At 45.7% G+C, this 16,737-nt stretch overlaps 1 protein-coding gene across 1 annotated transcript in view; it reads left to right on the forward strand.

Moving 5' to 3' along the window:
• The window catches only part of ADAR (adenosine deaminase RNA specific), a gene marked incomplete at its 3' end in the record, with an annotated part of 18,553 nt that extends 3,477 nt beyond the window's left edge, over positions 1-15,076 (forward strand). Inside the window, 11 exon segments of the mRNA XM_084243209.1 lie at positions 528-672; positions 801-991; positions 9,295-9,442; positions 9,777-9,948; positions 10,254-10,347; positions 11,001-11,123; positions 11,412-11,545; positions 13,179-13,361; positions 14,128-14,240; positions 14,575-14,702; positions 14,839-15,076. Coding sequence (XP_084099335.1) covers positions 528-672; positions 801-991; positions 9,295-9,442; positions 9,777-9,948; positions 10,254-10,347; positions 11,001-11,123; positions 11,412-11,545; positions 13,179-13,361; positions 14,128-14,240; positions 14,575-14,702; positions 14,839-15,076 — 1,669 coding nt within the window.
• Between the last annotated feature and the right edge of the window lie 1,661 nt (positions 15,077-16,737).

The following is a 16,737-nucleotide window of genomic DNA, read 5'->3' on the forward strand; positions in this document are numbered from 1 at the left end:
AGAGATACATTTTCTTCCTTGCCTCCTCAGAGATGGCAGATTATTTCACTGAGCAATCACTCCTGTTTTCAATATGGAAAAAGGGGGGCCTTGAGGGCATGGTTGTTGCTTGTGGAGCACAAAATCGGGATTAGGAATTCAAAGGGCGAAGCAGGGACCAAGCACTAGGGAGATACACAGCTTGGAGGTTACTGGTGGTGGGACAAAAAGGTACAACACATGGGCATGCCTGAGAAGCTCTCTGCTCTGAGGTTCTGCAAACTTACATGTTCAAGAGAAGGGTTCCTGGAGGAGGTGAACGTAGGTTGATGCTTAATGGTCGAGTAGGGATCAGCCAGGCTCAGAGAGACGGGGACAGGAGGAGGGTGAAAGGCACCTGCTCTTCAAGGCAGACGTGACCACATGAGCTGAGGCGCATAGGTGATGTGTGCAAGGAAATGGCAAGTCATAAAGGATGGCAGTCCGACAAAGGCTAGGTAAGTCTTGCTAATCAAAACCATTTTAATCTTTCTCCTTTCATCTGTTAGGTTCCAGTACTGTGTTGCAGTGGGAACCCATACTTTCCCCACTGCGAGTGCCCCCAGCAAGAAGGTAGCAAAGCAGATGGCTGCGGAGGAAGCCATGAAAGCCCTGCAGGGGGAGGCAACCAACTCAACATCCTCTGATGAGCAGGTGGGTGGGGCCATTTTCTTACTAGAAGGATACAGCTCATTTTTAGCAGCTGAGTGGCTTTGAACTGCCCATGAATCATTCACTTTCCTTAAGTATTTATGGTTCCTCTTTGGCTAATTCTCCTTTAGCCCGGAAGCACCAGTTCAGAATCATTCGATAACTTGGAGTCTGTGATGCCCAACAAGGTCAGGAGGATTGGTGAGCTCGTCAGATATCTGAACACCAACCCTGTGGGCGGCTTGTTGGAGTACGCCCGCTCCCATGGCTTTGCTGCTGAGTTCAAGTTGGTTGACCAGTCTGGACCTCCTCATGAGCCCAAGTGAGTGTTCCTGGCTATGGCCATGTGTCACAGGGTGGGGACAGCCTGTCCCCCAGGGACAGAAACAGGTGCCTTAGCTGTGGCTGTCGGGCATTAGCACATTGAGGGAAAGTCCAGCCCTGTCTCTGTGGTCTCATGAATGCAATCAGTCTTCCAGTAAGTATGATCCTTTTACACTTTCTTTCACTAATCCAATGTTTTAGGCATCTGTGTGGACAGAGAAAACTATTCAAGCTGAGAAAGTATGTAATGAAAAGTCTCATTTCTAGCTTAGACTTCTAGTTTCCCTCCCCAGACACATTCACTGTCACTAGTTTCTTGAGTCCTTCTAGAAATTCCATGCATATATTAGCACGTTTTCTTTAAAAAAAATATGCCATACTTTGTAGTCTACTCCTTGAATCCTTTACTTATCAGTATATCTTAGAGAGCATTGCCAGTCAGCATATTTAGATGTACCAGACTTTCCTTACAGCTACATACATTGACATAATAGATTCTTATATTTAAAAAATTGGTGTATTTTACAAAAGAGATACAAAGCCTCTTTTATAAAATTGTACTTACCTCATAGTTTAAGAAAGAGAATGCTGGCGCCATTGCAGCTCCCACCTTGTGTAATTTATTTAACCAGGCCTCCCTGGTGGCGCAGGTGGTTGAACAGCGCACTGTGAAGCTGTGCGCAGCCTCTGCGGCATGGGCTTGATCCTGGCCGGCCGGGGAGAAACCCACATGGCACAGCAGACCTCTCCTGTCTCGCCTGCTGCTCCCCTCAGCAGTGTATTTTGTCAGTCTGCTTGTTCTGTTCCCCACTGTCTCTGATGAATCCTCTTACGTGCCCACATATCTGGCCTGTATTCTGGTTCTTGTATAAATAAATAAATCTTTAATTTCCTTAACAACCTTCCGCTTGGATTGGCTTTGGTCTCACTATTAGAAACATGCCTGCAGTGCCTGTCCTCACACCATATGTCTTTGCTTACAGTCAAAGTTGTCAATAGTATAAATTTCCAGGAGTGAAATTTCTGGACCATAGGTCGTATACATTTTGGAGGGTATAAGTAATAGACTTTTCAAAATAAAAAACTTTTATTCAAAAATTAAAAAAATAGGGGCCTCCCTGGTGGTGCAGGGTTTAAAGTCTCAGCCCTATCAAGCTATCGCCAGCCACTGCAGCATGAGTTTGATCCCCAGCCAGGGAGCAACCCACATATGGCAAAGCAGACCTCTCCTGTCTTGCCTGCTGCTCCCCTCAGCAGTGCACTTCAGTAGATCTGCCTGTTCTGCTCCCCACTCTGTCTCTGGTAAATCCTCTCACCCTACCCCCCACACACACACCTCCCCTCTGGCCTGCACCCCAGTTTTTGTATGCATAAATGAAAATAAATCTTTAAAGATAAAATCAAAAGAAATAAAAAAGCTCATTCTCATTCATTCTTTCTTTAGCTCAACTCATACTGTCTCCCGCAGATACCAACATGTGATAACTTTATTATATGTCCTTCAGGAATATCTATTTAAACCTAAGCAAGCATATTTTCCCTTATTTCCACTTTTGTTATACAGAAGTACATACATGCATTGATGTGTAGCTTGCGTTTTATAAAAATACTATCTTGGAGAATTATTCATATCACTTTATATTCTTTGTGTATAACTGCTAGGCATAGTGTTCAGTGCACAGGTTCATCATGATTTATTTAATCAGCCCCTGTTGATGAATAATTGGATTGTTTCCAGACTTTGCTACTGTGAACAATGTAGCAATGACTAGCATGTTTATGTGTTTTTAAATTCTGGTAAGCACTGCCAAATTTTCCTATACTGAGATTGTACCTGTTTATGCAGTACATGAGAATGACTGTCTCTCTATGCGATGACCAATATATTATCGGGATTTTTATCTTTGCTGTCCTAAAATATGAAAAATGGTGTTATAGTTCAGGGCAAAGGTTAGATCTACTTGAATTATTATTATCATTATTTACCATGTTCATATAGGAGAAAAACCAATTGACCATTTCTAGGGATTCCAAAAAGGTACTTTCCATTCAGATTAAAAGTCACACTGTCAGTAAAATGAAAGTTATCAGATACCTCCTGAGCATAATAGTACATGTCTAAAGTCAAAAGCAAGCAGCTTACTACTGTTGAACCTAGAACTTTTCCCATTAAAGTCAGGAGGAAGATGTGGATACCAGTGTCACAGTTATTTAATATCATTCTGGAATTACTAGCTATTGCAGTTGCTTTAAGAAAGAATTTGTATAAGGAGAGGAAAGGACAGGTAACGCTATCATGATTGGCAGATGATATGATTGTTTACCTGGAATACTCATGAGGAAATTGAAGAATTATTGAGAATGTAGGGGATTAAAAGATAATATATACAAATCAAGCAATTAGAATATACAGAAGAAAAAATATAGCGACTCAAAAGAGAAGTAACTTGTATACATTTTTAGTAGGAATTAGGAGGTTCTGCGTTAAGTAAGATTCTGCTGCAGGACATAAAGGAAAACTTGATTAAATAAGGTAAAATACTCTGTTATTAGAAAGAAATAATTGAATGATAACAGCTGTTCCCAGAGAAATTTTCATATTTAATGTGATCCCACCAAAAACACTGTAGAAGACATCTATTTATTTCAGAACTAGAAATTTTGATTCTGAATCATGTAAAGTAAACATACAAGAAGGATAGGTAGGGACTCTCTGAAAAGGAAGAGTCATAGGTGTTCTGGCCTAGCAAATGCTAAAATAATCTATTAGCATGTGGGTCTGTAAAAGGGAATAGACCTTGTAAATGTCTATTTACAAGCAAATGCTAAAATAATGCTAAAATAATCTATTAGCAAATGCTAAAATAATCTATTAGCATGTGGGTCTGTAAAAGGGAATAGACCTTGTAAATGTAGACAGACATGAATGGGAACTTTAGATTATAAGATGAGGCTTCAAAAATCAGTGGAGAGGGCCTCCCCGGTGGTGCAGCGGTTGAGCGCTGGGTTACGAAGCTGCCCACAGCCTCTGCAGCGCCGGTTCGATCCCCGGCTGCTCCCCGGCCACCAGAGGAGGGTCCCACATGGCGCGCAGACCTCTCCTGCCGCCCGCTGCTCCCCCCAGCAATGTACTTTGGTCCTTCTGCCTGCTCTGCTCCCCGCTCTGGCTCTGGTGAATTCTCTCACCCTCCCGTGCTTCTGACTGTACCCAGTACTTGTATAAATAAATAAAAATAAATAAATTAAAAAAAAAAAAAAAATCAGTGGAGATATGGTGGATGACTTGGTGTTGATATTGAAACTGCTATCTAGCTTTAGAAAAAGAATGCTGGATAGTTCCTTCTCTACACCTAAATTCTACTAGATCTAAAATTTAAATATACAATAAACAAGATCATAAAATCACTAGGTAAAAAATCTGGGATTTATTTTAGAACTTGGAAGTGGAAAAAAATTTCCAGTCAAGACACAAAACATTAAAATTATAAGGAGGAAAGGCAGAAATGTGACTAAAATAAAATCAGTGTATAGTAAAAAGACCACTTGGAAAAAAAGCACTAGGAACACAACAACAGCCCAAGGATTAGTTTCTTAAATATATAAGTTCTTTTTAAATGTAACAGAAAAACAGTTCTTTTCAGATCAAAAAAAAATCTATTTTTTTGTATTTTGTATTTTCTGTACATTCACAGAAAACATAATTTTTAATAAATGAAAAGGTGTTCAACCTCACATAGTAACTTAACTATATACTTTGTTAGTGTTAGCAAGAGTAATGAATTCATCATCTACTCTATGGCCAAGGGCAGATACGGATAACAAAGCCTTCAGCTATCAGTGCCACCTCCACAAATTCTTACATACACACACGTGCACATGCATGTGTGTATATGACATGAGTACAGAAATTTTCATTGCAGCACTGTTTATAATAGTCTAAGACTTGAAAGAGATAAAAGTTCTGTCATTTGCAGAGCGGTTGAGTAAACTGGGGTACATCTTCACTAAGGACTACTACCCAGCCATAAAAAGGAGTCAGACACATCTACAGTCGTATGTTATTTAGTTGTTTAATGATGTTTTGGTCAGTGACAGAGCACACATGGGTGATGGTCCCAGTAAGCTATACCACACAGGCTGGGTGTGTAACATCCCATCTAGGTCTGAGCAGTTATACTCTGTAATATTCACACAATGAAATCACTTAACAATGAATTTCCCAGAATGTATTCCCTATCGTTAAGTAATGCATGACCTTGTAGGAAATGGCCTCAGGTATATTGTTGATGACATAGCAAGGCGTAAAGTGACATATAAGTAGCATGCCTACACATGCATATTTTCATGAAGGGTTGAGAAAGACTGGTAACAGTTTTTGCTGGAAAGGATGCTTTTCATAATATATCCTGAAGAGTTTAAATTTTCACTTGTGTGATGTCCAACTTTTTTATTTAAAAAAGTCATTAAGGAGAAAAGCTCATCAAATGCTATGTTATTTAAAGTTTGTCTTAACAGTAAGTAATGTCGTTAGTCTATTCATGTTTGTCTGTTATTTGGATTCCCTTTTCTGTGAACTCCCCAGGCTTGTCTTTATCCATTTTCTTTTGGCTTGTTACTCTTTATGGATATGTAGCAGCATTTAAGGTAATAAAAAATTAACCCTTTGGCTAGCTTGACCCAATTTAGAACCCTGAACCTTTCAGAAGGAGCAGGAAAGGCCCTCTTCCCTTCTCCATTGTGGCAAGCCATGTTTAGAGCGTGTTAGACCAGTGAGCATGTGCCCGTGGGTTAACTCCGTCTGGGAAGGAGCGGCGCCAACTCCTCTGGCTGCTCTTCTGCTAGTGCAGATCCCTCGCTCAGTGAGCCCGCCCCTATGTTTAACGTCACCCTTCGTGAGGTAGGGTCTGTCCACGTCCTTTTTCTCTTTTGAAAAATCTTTTATCAAATCCTTCCTAGGACTTCAAGTCAGTTACTCATTCAGAATTTGAGAATTTCCTATGAATTAGATTGAAGACATGAAAAATCCCTGCCCTGCAGTGTACCACACATACATGACCATAACACAGTGTTAGTCCAGGCTGTGGGAACTTGGTGCACGTTGCCCATATCCCCTGGGAGTCAGGAAGGATGTGTGGAGGAGCAGAATACTGATTAAGGAGCTACATTTCTCATCTAATAAAGTAACACACTTCCTTCTTAACATGAATTATGCTGAGTCCTCTTTTTTTCCGCTCTTCATAATAAACTGATTTCATGACTTCCACTATCTAAAGGCTGGAGAGTCCTAAGTTTATATCTCTATTCAGATCTTTTTCAGAGTTCCCGATTCCTCTGTCAGGCTGCCTGCTGCATGGGTACATATCTGGACGCATGGATAGGCGTCTCTAGCATGAATTGTCTGGACTTGTATCCCCTTAAGCTCCTTTTCCCTGGTCTTTCTCATCTCAGTAAGCCATGCCATTGTCCCCCTAGCTACTCAACCAAAAGCTGGGGATCATCTTCTCTGTCCCTTCATCTCAGCCAAACCTTCCCTAAGTTCTGTTTGTTCTACCTACGGCTACCCAGTCCCTTCCACGTCCTTCCACCACCCGTGTCAGCACACTAGGCTAAGCCACTGTTTCTCTCATCCAAAACAGTAGCCTCCCGTTCTCCCAATTTTATTCATTCCACACATATTTACAGAGTATGTTCTATTTATAGTGCAGGGGCCAGATATGAATCAGCATTCACCTAAAGAACGTAAGGTCTCACTTGATGCATATTCCAAGGAGCACAAGTGAAGTGAGGATCTGTGTAATGTGGTCTGACTTAGCAGGGAGAGGGGAGGGGCTTCCCTGACACATGATGCTGAGCTGAGACCTTCAGGGTGGTAAGCAGGACAGTGGGCTCTAGGGAGAGATGGTCTGCCACAAGTTCCCTGGTGCCAGGAGAGCACAGCTGGTGAGGGAGCCACAAGCAGGCCAGTGCAGGTGGAGCAGAGGGCACAGGAAAGCTTGATGCCCAATGGGACTTGAGGGGTGATGGGGCCCCCTGTGAGAGCCTGTGGGCCTGCTAATGCTCTCACACACAAGCAGTGAGAAGCCACAGAAGGGTTTTAGAAAAGGAGCGTCACTTGCCCCCATCTCCACCTGTGCCCTCTTCCCATTATTTTTCCTACTATGTTTTTGTTCTGAGAAAACCATTTCAGACCTTTGTCTCTTTCTTCAAATTTCCACTGAAAACCCTCTTTCTCACTCTAAACTGATCACCTTAATTCATATTACGAAGTCCACCTCCCTGCCTGCATCTCCACCTTCTTGTACCTGTATCAGGAAGCATCTTTCCTCCTATATCTGTGCCTAGTCCCCTCCCCTCCTGTCTACTTCTTCAGGTATCTGGTCATCATCTGCTCCCTTTGCCATAGATATAAACATGCCCGTGCCCGTCTTTTTAAAAAATGTCCCCTTAGCCCCACATGTCCCCCGAAGTACCACTTCATTTCTCTACTCCCCTCACAGCCAAACTTCTTGAAAGAATTGTTTATATGAATTGGTTATATTGGCTTCCCTTTCTTAAATCATTCCAATTAGGCTTCTGTCCCTAGCATCCCACTGAAAAAGCTAATCGCTCACCATATGTAGTTCTGAGCACTGGAAATATGGCCAGTGTGACTGAAGAACTGAATCATTAATTGTATTGAATTTGAATTAAAATGTATAACCTCATGTGACTAGAAGCTACCACGTTAGACAGTGCAGCTAAAGGATTCTAATTGCATAGTTACCAATTTTATCATTTATATATATACATATATATATTTGATATATATCTTCAAAGAACAATGTAAAACTGTGGATATCTGGGCAAAGATCCTACACTGCTTGGCCCTCACCCCCTGTCCAGTATCTTTCCATGCCACGCTCCCTCTCCTTCCCTGGGTTCTAGCCCACTAGTCTTGCACAAACTTGCTGGGATCAGGTGAAGAAAGGGATGAAGGCATCAGCTGCCTTAGGATAAGTGAGGAATAATGGTTAGGTCAGTGTGGTTGACTGTAAAAACAGGTGCCTGACCTCATAAATCTTGATCCTGAAACCTTTCTTACATGCAATTGGCAGGATCAAAGCTTCATTCCCCAGCAGTGGAAAGCTAGGATTCTCCAACCTTGTGTGGTAGATGCTCAAACCATTTTTTCCCTTCTGGCTTTGTTCCTCTGTGTTTGTGGCCCCTGTGGCCCTGCCCACCTTGCTGCTGCTCTGGTAGCCTGGACCATCAGCAGAGCTGGTGTGCCCAGGAGACTCTCCCTTCCCCCAGAGCCAGCTCAAGGCTCCCAGGAATCAAAAATGACTCCTCACAAAAGCTTGGTTCCCTGATCTTAGGTAGATCTTCACATTCTGACCTTTCCAGGGTAAGTCCTCTTGAGCTAATCAGGAATCGAAGAGCAAATGGAATCAGGTACTTTAAAAATCAGACAGCATTAAAAAATAGTCAAATAGGAAGAAAGCTACTCCTTTCTCATCTCTGCTTCGGCAGAAAGTGCATGCCTGGTGTCAGTGTGGCTTTAAACCCTCTCCACTGCTCACTAGTCTTCCTCTAATAAAGACAGGCCTTGTGTCTTTGCAGTCAATCGTATCTAGTTAGAATTTAATAACAGGCTTTATCCTATTTATACATCCACCTTCAATTTATGATGATACTAGTTTTCCATTTATTTATAGTGATATGAAGTTTCCTTTTTTTTTTTTTTTAAAGATTTATTTATTTATTTATTTATACATACAAGCACTGGGTGCAGTCAGAAGCGCGTGAGGGTGAGAGAATTCACCAGAGCCAGAGCAGGGAGCAGAGCAGGCAGAAGGACCAAAGCACACTGCTGAGGGGAGCAGCGGGCGGCAGGAGAGGTCTGCGCGCCATGCGGGACCCTCCTCTGGTGGCCGGGGAGCAGCCGGGGATCGAACTGGCGCTACAGAGGCCGAACTGGCGCTACAGAGGCTGCGGGCAGCTTTGCAACCCAGCACTCAACCGCTGCGCCACCGGGGAGGCCCATGAAGTTTCCTTTTAAAATGTGTTTACATTTACAAGGAGTCAATTTAGAAAAAAAATATTGAGCAAATAATAGTCCCAGTGATGTCTAGATCTAACAAAAATCGCGTTGTGGTTTGTGAACATTTGAAGTCTGGGAAAATGCTGCCTTAGAAACAGAGCTATCAGCAATAATGGACAGGCCGTGTATTGGCAAGACCAGCCACATCATAAGCAAAGTTAGCCCTTCCCTGGAACAGCTGTCAAAGTCTGGTGCTTTTCTTTCTTCCCTCTTTTGCAAAGGTTCGTTTACCAAGCAAAAGTTGGGGGTCGTTGGTTCCCAGCCGTCTGCGCACACAGCAAGAAGCAAGGCAAGCAGGAAGCAGCAGATGCGGCTCTCCGCGTCTTGATTGGGGAGAACGAGAAGGCAGAACGCATGGGTTTCACAGAGGTAACCCCAGTGACAGGGGCCAGTCTCAGAAGAACTATGCTCCTCCTCTCAAGGTCCCCAGAAGCAAAGCCAAAGACAGTTAAGACGTCTACTTTTGGTGCCTTCTTTTTTGGGGGTCCTGCTAACTCCTCTCTGGGTGGAGTTGGCTGTTAGCTTGCTATGTGACTCATTCCTAGGCTTTAATATTAGCCTCAGTAGAACATAGAACTGGGACGCTAGATGTGAGAGGGGGAAAGATGACTCCTGCGTCGAGTAGAACACGAGCCCTGTCCACTCTGAAATGTGGCGGATGCAGACTAGGCTCTGTGGCCCTGACGCACCTCTGTCCCCACAGCTCCCTCTCACAGGCAGCACCTTCCATGACCAGATAGCCATGCTGAGCCACCGGTGCTTCAACGCTCTCACCAACAGTTTCCAGCCCTCCTTGCTGGGCCGCAAGATCCTGGCTGCCATCATCATGAAGAAAGACTCGGAAGACATGGGTGTCGTCGTCAGCTTGGGGACAGGTACGGGGGCTCTGAAACATGCTACCCCAGCCCCCCACCCCTCACAGTGCCTGGAAGCATTCCTCCTCACTCTCTGCTGGAGTCCCTTGTGTGCGAGGGAAAACTTATATTAATTCAGGAGGGAAAACTTATATTAATTCAGGATGGGGAATGAATTTTTGTTTCCTTGGGACAAGAATTTGAGAGTCGGGATCTGAAAAAGTGAGGCTGTTTCCGTCTTCACACTCTTGAGAACAAACAGCCTCTACTCTATTCATCATCGTTTTCCTTTGGAAAGTTCACATTCGCTTTACATGCCTTCCCAGGGAATCGCTGTGTAAAGGGAGATTCTCTAAGCCTGAAGGGAGAAACTGTCAACGACTGTCATGCAGAGATCATCTCCCGGAGAGGCTTCATCAGGTGAGCGGGATTGGCTGGCACCAACACAGGACTTGTGGCCAGCGGCCCCCAGGTAGCAGGTCACTAACCCCCAGTCTCTGCCTTTGCCTTGCCAGTCTGTCTGAACCTGCCTTGCAAAATCCAGCTCCTCTGTAACCTGGGCTGCATCCTGCTCAGCCTGCTTTTAAGTGCTCTCCCATTTTTTGCCAACACTGCTCCATGCCTTTTATTTAAAAAACACAAAATGACTTCTTGATCTTCCGGGCTTTCGGGATGAGAACGTTCCATCTCCACTAGGAGACCCATAAACAACCCACTGCCCTGCCAGCTTCCCCTTTTCTATAATTTATGAAGGGAGAGGCTCAGGGAGAAGCCCCAGTCTCCCATTAGTCTTGAATCCATTTTGTTCTGCCTTAGAATCCCTGTAGCCACCAGAATGAGGAGCCCTTGACAGAAGTAAAACTGACCCCAAAGGCAAACTTTGTTCTAAGAAATACTGAGTTCTCCAATGGAGAATTTCCCACCACCTCTTTCAACCTGAGAAACCATACAGGGTCTGAAGCATCAAGGCTTTTCCTCACGTGGGGCCTGCTTTTCCTTACTCAAGGTCAGATTGTAGAAGCAACTGCCTTTCTGAAATCAAGCCTGTCTTAACCAGACTTTTCTCCTTACAGGTTTCTCTACAGTGAGTTAATGAAATACAACCCCCAGACTGCAAAGGATAGTATATTTGAGCCTGCCAAGGGAGGAGAAAAGCTGCAAATTAAAAAGACCGTGTCGTTCCATCTCTATATCAGGTCTGCACAGTCTCTGTTGCCACCAAACCTGGCCTTCTCAGGCTTTTGGGGGTTGGGTATCCAGATGTTTTCCTGGTTTGTAAGTCAGAGCTTATTCAATAGGCCACACCCAGCTCTGTTTGAGGTACATACCCTGGTGAGGAACAACCCTCACCTATGCTTTCGCCCACTTCCACTAGCCTCAGGAAATGTTCCTCGCCTCTACTCCATCTGCCTGTTCTTGAGCCCTGGGAAAGTGGAGAGAAGTTTCTGCACTGGCTCATTTTAATGGAGACCCCTGTTTTGCAGCACGGCCCCATGTGGGGATGGCGCCCTCTTTGACAAGTCTTGCAGCGACCGTGCTGTAGAGAGCACAGACTCCCGCCACTACCCTGTCTTTGAGAATCCCAAGCAAGGCAAGCTGCGTACCAAGGTGGAGAACGGTGAGTGACATGTCCTCTCTCTTTCCCACTGGAAGGCCATTAGAACCCACTCCTATCATGGGGGCCATGGCCTGGTGTGTGCCCTTCATGGATGGGGTACCAGGGCCTTGTTTACAGGAGAGGGAAGACCCAGGTATGGGGACATCTATAGAAAGATCAAGATTATATTTTGAATTTGGTAGTCTGGGAGATTTCCAAGTCAGATAGGGGGCAGAGCTCACTGGTGTCAAACTCAAGAGAGAGCCTGGCTGGAAATGAAAATGTGGGAGTCATCCTCCTGTGTTGATCTTTACAGCCACTGGAATTGGTAGGTTTTGCTCAGGGGAGGGCGGAGACAATCCAGAGAACGGTGCAGAGCCAGGCCCCAAGAGCAGAGCCAGATCCCCCCTCCTGTCTGCTTGGTGGCAGATCCTCTGCCTCATTTGCCAGCTCCTTCTCCTCCACTGTCTCCTGATGTCTTACTCTCTCCTCACACCCAGTCCTATTCCTTTCAGGCCTTTCTTAATATAGCTATCAGAGTAATCCTCAAATATAAATTGGGTCATGTCACTTCCTTGCTCAAAATCCTGAGGTGTACACCCAGAATTCCCATCTGATGCAGCAGTTCACTCTTAGGAATACACCCGAGAGACACAGAAACAAATGTCCACACTGATACTGGCGTGTGTGTTCACAACAGCATTATTCCTAACTCCGTGTCCATCCACCCATGAACAAGTAAACAAAATGAGGCGTGTCCACACAATGGACTCTTAGTCATTTAAAGGAGAGAAGTGCTGCTATATGCTACAGCATGGGTGAACCCTGAGAACAAGAGGTGAAGGAGCCAGTCACAAAAGACCCCATATTCTATGATGCTATTGATAGGAAATTTCCAAAATAAGTGAATCCACAGAAACAGAAAGTAAATGAGTAGTTGCTTAGGACTTGGGATCGGAAGGGTTGGGGGAAGTGGAGAGTGATTGCTAATGGCTAGAAGGTTTCTTTTGGGGGTGATGAAATGTTCTAATGTTGGGTATGGTAATGGCTGCGCAACTCAGATCATTGAATTATGTGCCTTACATGGTAAACTGGATCTCAGGAGAGCTGTTAAACACCAAGAGCACTCCCCTGTAGTGGTTCCGATGGTACTTCACATAGAAGCAAAACCTGAACACTGCTTCAGTCGCACCGGCTGTGTCTGCTCCCTGTACAGCGAGCCCCCTTGCTGCCTCAGGGCCTTTGCTTTTGCTGTTTTGTGTCCGGAACACTCTTGCGCAGTTCTTCCTTCAGGTCTCAGCTCTCCTGATAGTTCTATCCCAAGAGATTCCTCTGGCTGTCCTCCAGCCCAGCTCCCTCAAAACCGTCAGAGCTCTGTTACCATTTAGAATTCTTACGTACATATTAGTGTGCTTGTTTAGGCTCTGTTCCATTCCCTTGTTATCCCCTCGCCTCCATAATGTTCCAGGAGGACCATAGTCTTACTAGTTTGGCTCCCCATGGTTTCTAGCACCAAGCATAGTGTCCAGCACATAGTAGGTCCCGTGAAACATGAATGAGTAGCCAAAGGCCCAAGTCTAAGGAACATAAATACCCTGCCAAGGAGCTGTCTGGTCAAGGGGCCTCCATGGGTCTGACCAAGTTTCACCCACAGGGGAGGGCACCATCCCAGTGGAGTCCAGTGACATCGTGCCTACGTGGGATGGCATTCGTCTCGGGGAGAGACTCCGCACCATGTCTTGTAGTGACAAAATCCTACGCTGGAATGTGCTCGGCCTGCAAGGGGCACTGTTGACCCACTTCCTACAGCCGGTGTATCTCAAGTCTGTCACACTTGGTAAGCGACTCAGCAAGGGAGCTGGAACCAGTCTGTCGTTCTAGTGCCCATGTCCCAGCCAACTGCATACGTGAGCCAACTGCAACAGGATGTTTTCCCTTTTTCAAAGTGAGCCTGACTCAGTAGTGGTCAGTAACCCATGCTGAGCAGCCAGCTGCGATGGGAAGAGGGGTTTGGGCAGCGAGCCTAACTACAGACATACCGGGCTTGACTCTCGAGATGAATTAAAGAAGCGCTGAGCTTAACACCACGCTTTTCCGCAGCCCTGACTCACCTGGACGCTGTGACTGTACTTATGGTGATCCCAGGCCATCCTGGCTACCCACAGTCAGAAGATGCTTCTGAACAAGGCAGTGGTTTCTCTGCTACGACAACTGTTTTGCACCTTTAAACCGTGCTCCCCACCCCCCACCCCCGCGTGTCTCTGCCTCTTTTTTTTTAAGAGTTATTTATTTATGCATATAAGATCTGGGGTACAGGGCAGAGGTGTGGGGGGTGAGAGGATCCACCAGAGACAGAGTGGGGAACAGAACAGACAGATCGACTGAAAAACACTGCAGTGGGGAGCAGCGGGCAAGTCAGGAGTGGTCTGCTGCGGCACATGGGTAACTCCCTGGCTGGGGATCGAACTCGTGCTGTAGTGGCTGCAGCAGGCTTCATGGGTTGCGACTTAACCCCTTGTGCCACCAGGGAGTCCCAACTTGTCTCTGCCTCTTAAAAGCATTTGGTGCAAACACAAGTGTATCCATTTCTGTTTCATATCCAGGTTACCTTTTCAGCCAAGGGCATCTGACTCGTGCTATTTGCTGTCGTGTGACAAGAGATGGGAATTCGTTTCAGGATGGACTCCGACATCCCTTTGTTGTCAACCACCCCAAGGTGCTATACCCCCATCATTTATTCCGTGAACATTTTCTCCTTTTTAGGCAGTCCTGTCAGCGAAGTAGAAATGTCCACTGTGGGCAGGAGGAGCCTTAGTTGGCATCCTGGGATCTCATGCCTCCCCTTTTGAATGCCAAGGGCTTTCCTCCTCCTAGACTGGAATTCAGTTAAATGGAGGTGGGGTTAGCATGTCTGCAGTCTTAACCAAACAAAATCCTAAACGGGGATGATCCTGGTCCCCCCACCCCTTTTTCCCTTGAGTCCTGAGTCCCTATTTTAGAATCTCCCCTGAAGGTTTCCCTTTTTCTCACACTGCTCCTGGGCTTCCTAGGTTGGCCGAGTCAGTGTATATGATTCCAAAAGGCAATCTGGGAAGACCAAGGAGACGAGCGTCAACTGGTGTCTGGCTGACGGCTACGACCTGGAGATCCTGGATGGGACCAGGGGCACTGTGGACGGGTGAGGACATGGGGGAGCACAGGTTTCCACATTTTGCTAACTGCCCCAGCTGAAGGGCTGCCCACCTAGCAGTGTCCCCCCTCGGCTCACCACCTTTTCTGTCCCACGGGAATAATGAAGGCTTTTGTTTTTCCAGGCCACGGAATGAGTTGTCCCGGGTCTCCAAAAAGAACATTTTTCTTCTATTTAAGAAGCTCTGCTCCTTCCGGTACCGCAGGGATCTACTTAAACTCTCCTATGGTGAGGCCAAGAAAGCTGCCCGTGACTATGAGATAGCCAAGAACTACTTCAAAAAGAGCCTGAAGGACATGGGCTATGGGAACTGGATCAGCAAACCCCAGGAGGAAAAGAATTTTTACCTCTGCCCAGTATAGTGTGAGCCAGTGACTGGGGTGGGGTGTTTCACACTCGGGGGAGAGGTAGGTCAGTCAAGGGGAATTTTTTTTCCTTTTTTTTTTTTTTTTATCTTTTTCCCCCTTTTTTTTTCTTTCTTTTTTTTTTTTTTTTTTAATGGAACCGTAATTGGTGATCCCAAGGACTTTGAGTTCCTGTTTATCCTGCTTTCTTTGGGGATACTAGACCAACTCTAGTCAGCCCCTTTTCTTTTCCCAAGCAAAGAGGTCCTAGGTCGAGACCTAAGGGGGAAAAAAGGGGGCTCTCTTTCCTTTCTACCCAAAGCTTAAGCAGTCCTTGAGCGCCTGCAGCCCACTTCCTCTTCTGTTCTAATGTTTTCCATTTCCTTTCCTTTTGTGTTTGCTACACTGACCTCTTGTGGTCTTGATTAGGTTCCAGTCGACTCTGAATGTCGTCAGGGACTGGTGATTTCATTTGTGGATTCTGCAGGCCCCTCTGCTTCCCCTCCTCCCTTTCTGAGATTCCTTCTTGTGATCAGTATGTTTCTCCTTTTCCTCCAAGACTGGGGAGAGGTGAACTTTAATGAACTTGGTGAAATATTTGTAAGAGCAGGAGTTTGAAACTGCCGTCAGTTCGTTACCCGTGCCAAGTGATTGGAATCTGCAGGTAATGCTCAGTGATCTTTGGATCTTGCACTTTAGCCAGCTTGGGAGGAGTCAAGAGAGGGGGAAAGCTGCTACCAGGCAGCACATCCCTTCCCCAGGCTGCAGAAAGGCTAGGCCCAGCCAGACCGCGCTAGGGAATGCCTGGGCACAGGGGAGGTCTCCCTGCGGGGGTAGGGTGGGGTGACCAGACCAAGGCCCAGGAATGCAGGCATGCCATGAAATATTGCCAAGCTGGTAACTGCTTCTCCCTCTAAAGCATTCCTAAGAGTTTGTCCTGGGGGGCAAAAGGGTAGAGGAGAGGGGAGTAGGGCTATAGACTCCAACCCACGGGTAGGAAAAAACCCAGGACAAATCCTGGAGGGCAAATCATCTTTGCTCAGATAATCAGGACTTAGCAAGAAAGAGGACAAAAAATGTTGGCTGAGGTCACTTCCACCAAGCCTATTTCTTATGACAGTGACACCAAGAGAAGTCAACTAAATCATGGGTAAATTAGGAGTACTTAAAGGAATGCCATAAATTTGGGTTCTTAACTGCTACAGATAACCTGTAATTGCACAGATTTAAAAATCAGATGGGATTTCCCATTTATCCAGGTGCTTTTGTTTTGCCAGATAGCTTCAGAAGGTTATTTGTGGGCAGGTGGGATCTGGGGTCTCCCTGCCCGTTAGGGAGTCGTTACAGGGTTGACAATAGTTGTGGGTGAAAGGGCAGGTTGTCCTAAAACTCTGAGGTACAACCCTTGTCTACACCTCAGTTTGACTCCCATGGGTAGAGCCTTCGGTCCCTCCGTGGAGTCTGGCTCTGGACCTGCTCTGGGCAGATGTGCTCAGAAGTACAGAGGCCCTGCCACCTCCAGGCCTGAGCCTGCCTCCTTCCTCTAGATGATTCCTCTCTTTATCTGTGAACATGCCGAGCCAGCACCCTCAGATGATTTTCCATTCCCTTGCACCCCGCACCCCACTGACTAGTTAACCCTCCCACCCAATGCTTCTACAGCAGACACATCCACATTT

The sequence above is a fragment of the Talpa europaea genome, assembly GCF_964194135.1.
Source record: "Talpa europaea genome assembly, chromosome: 9".
Lineage (NCBI taxonomy): Eukaryota > Metazoa > Chordata > Mammalia > Eulipotyphla > Talpidae > Talpa > Talpa europaea.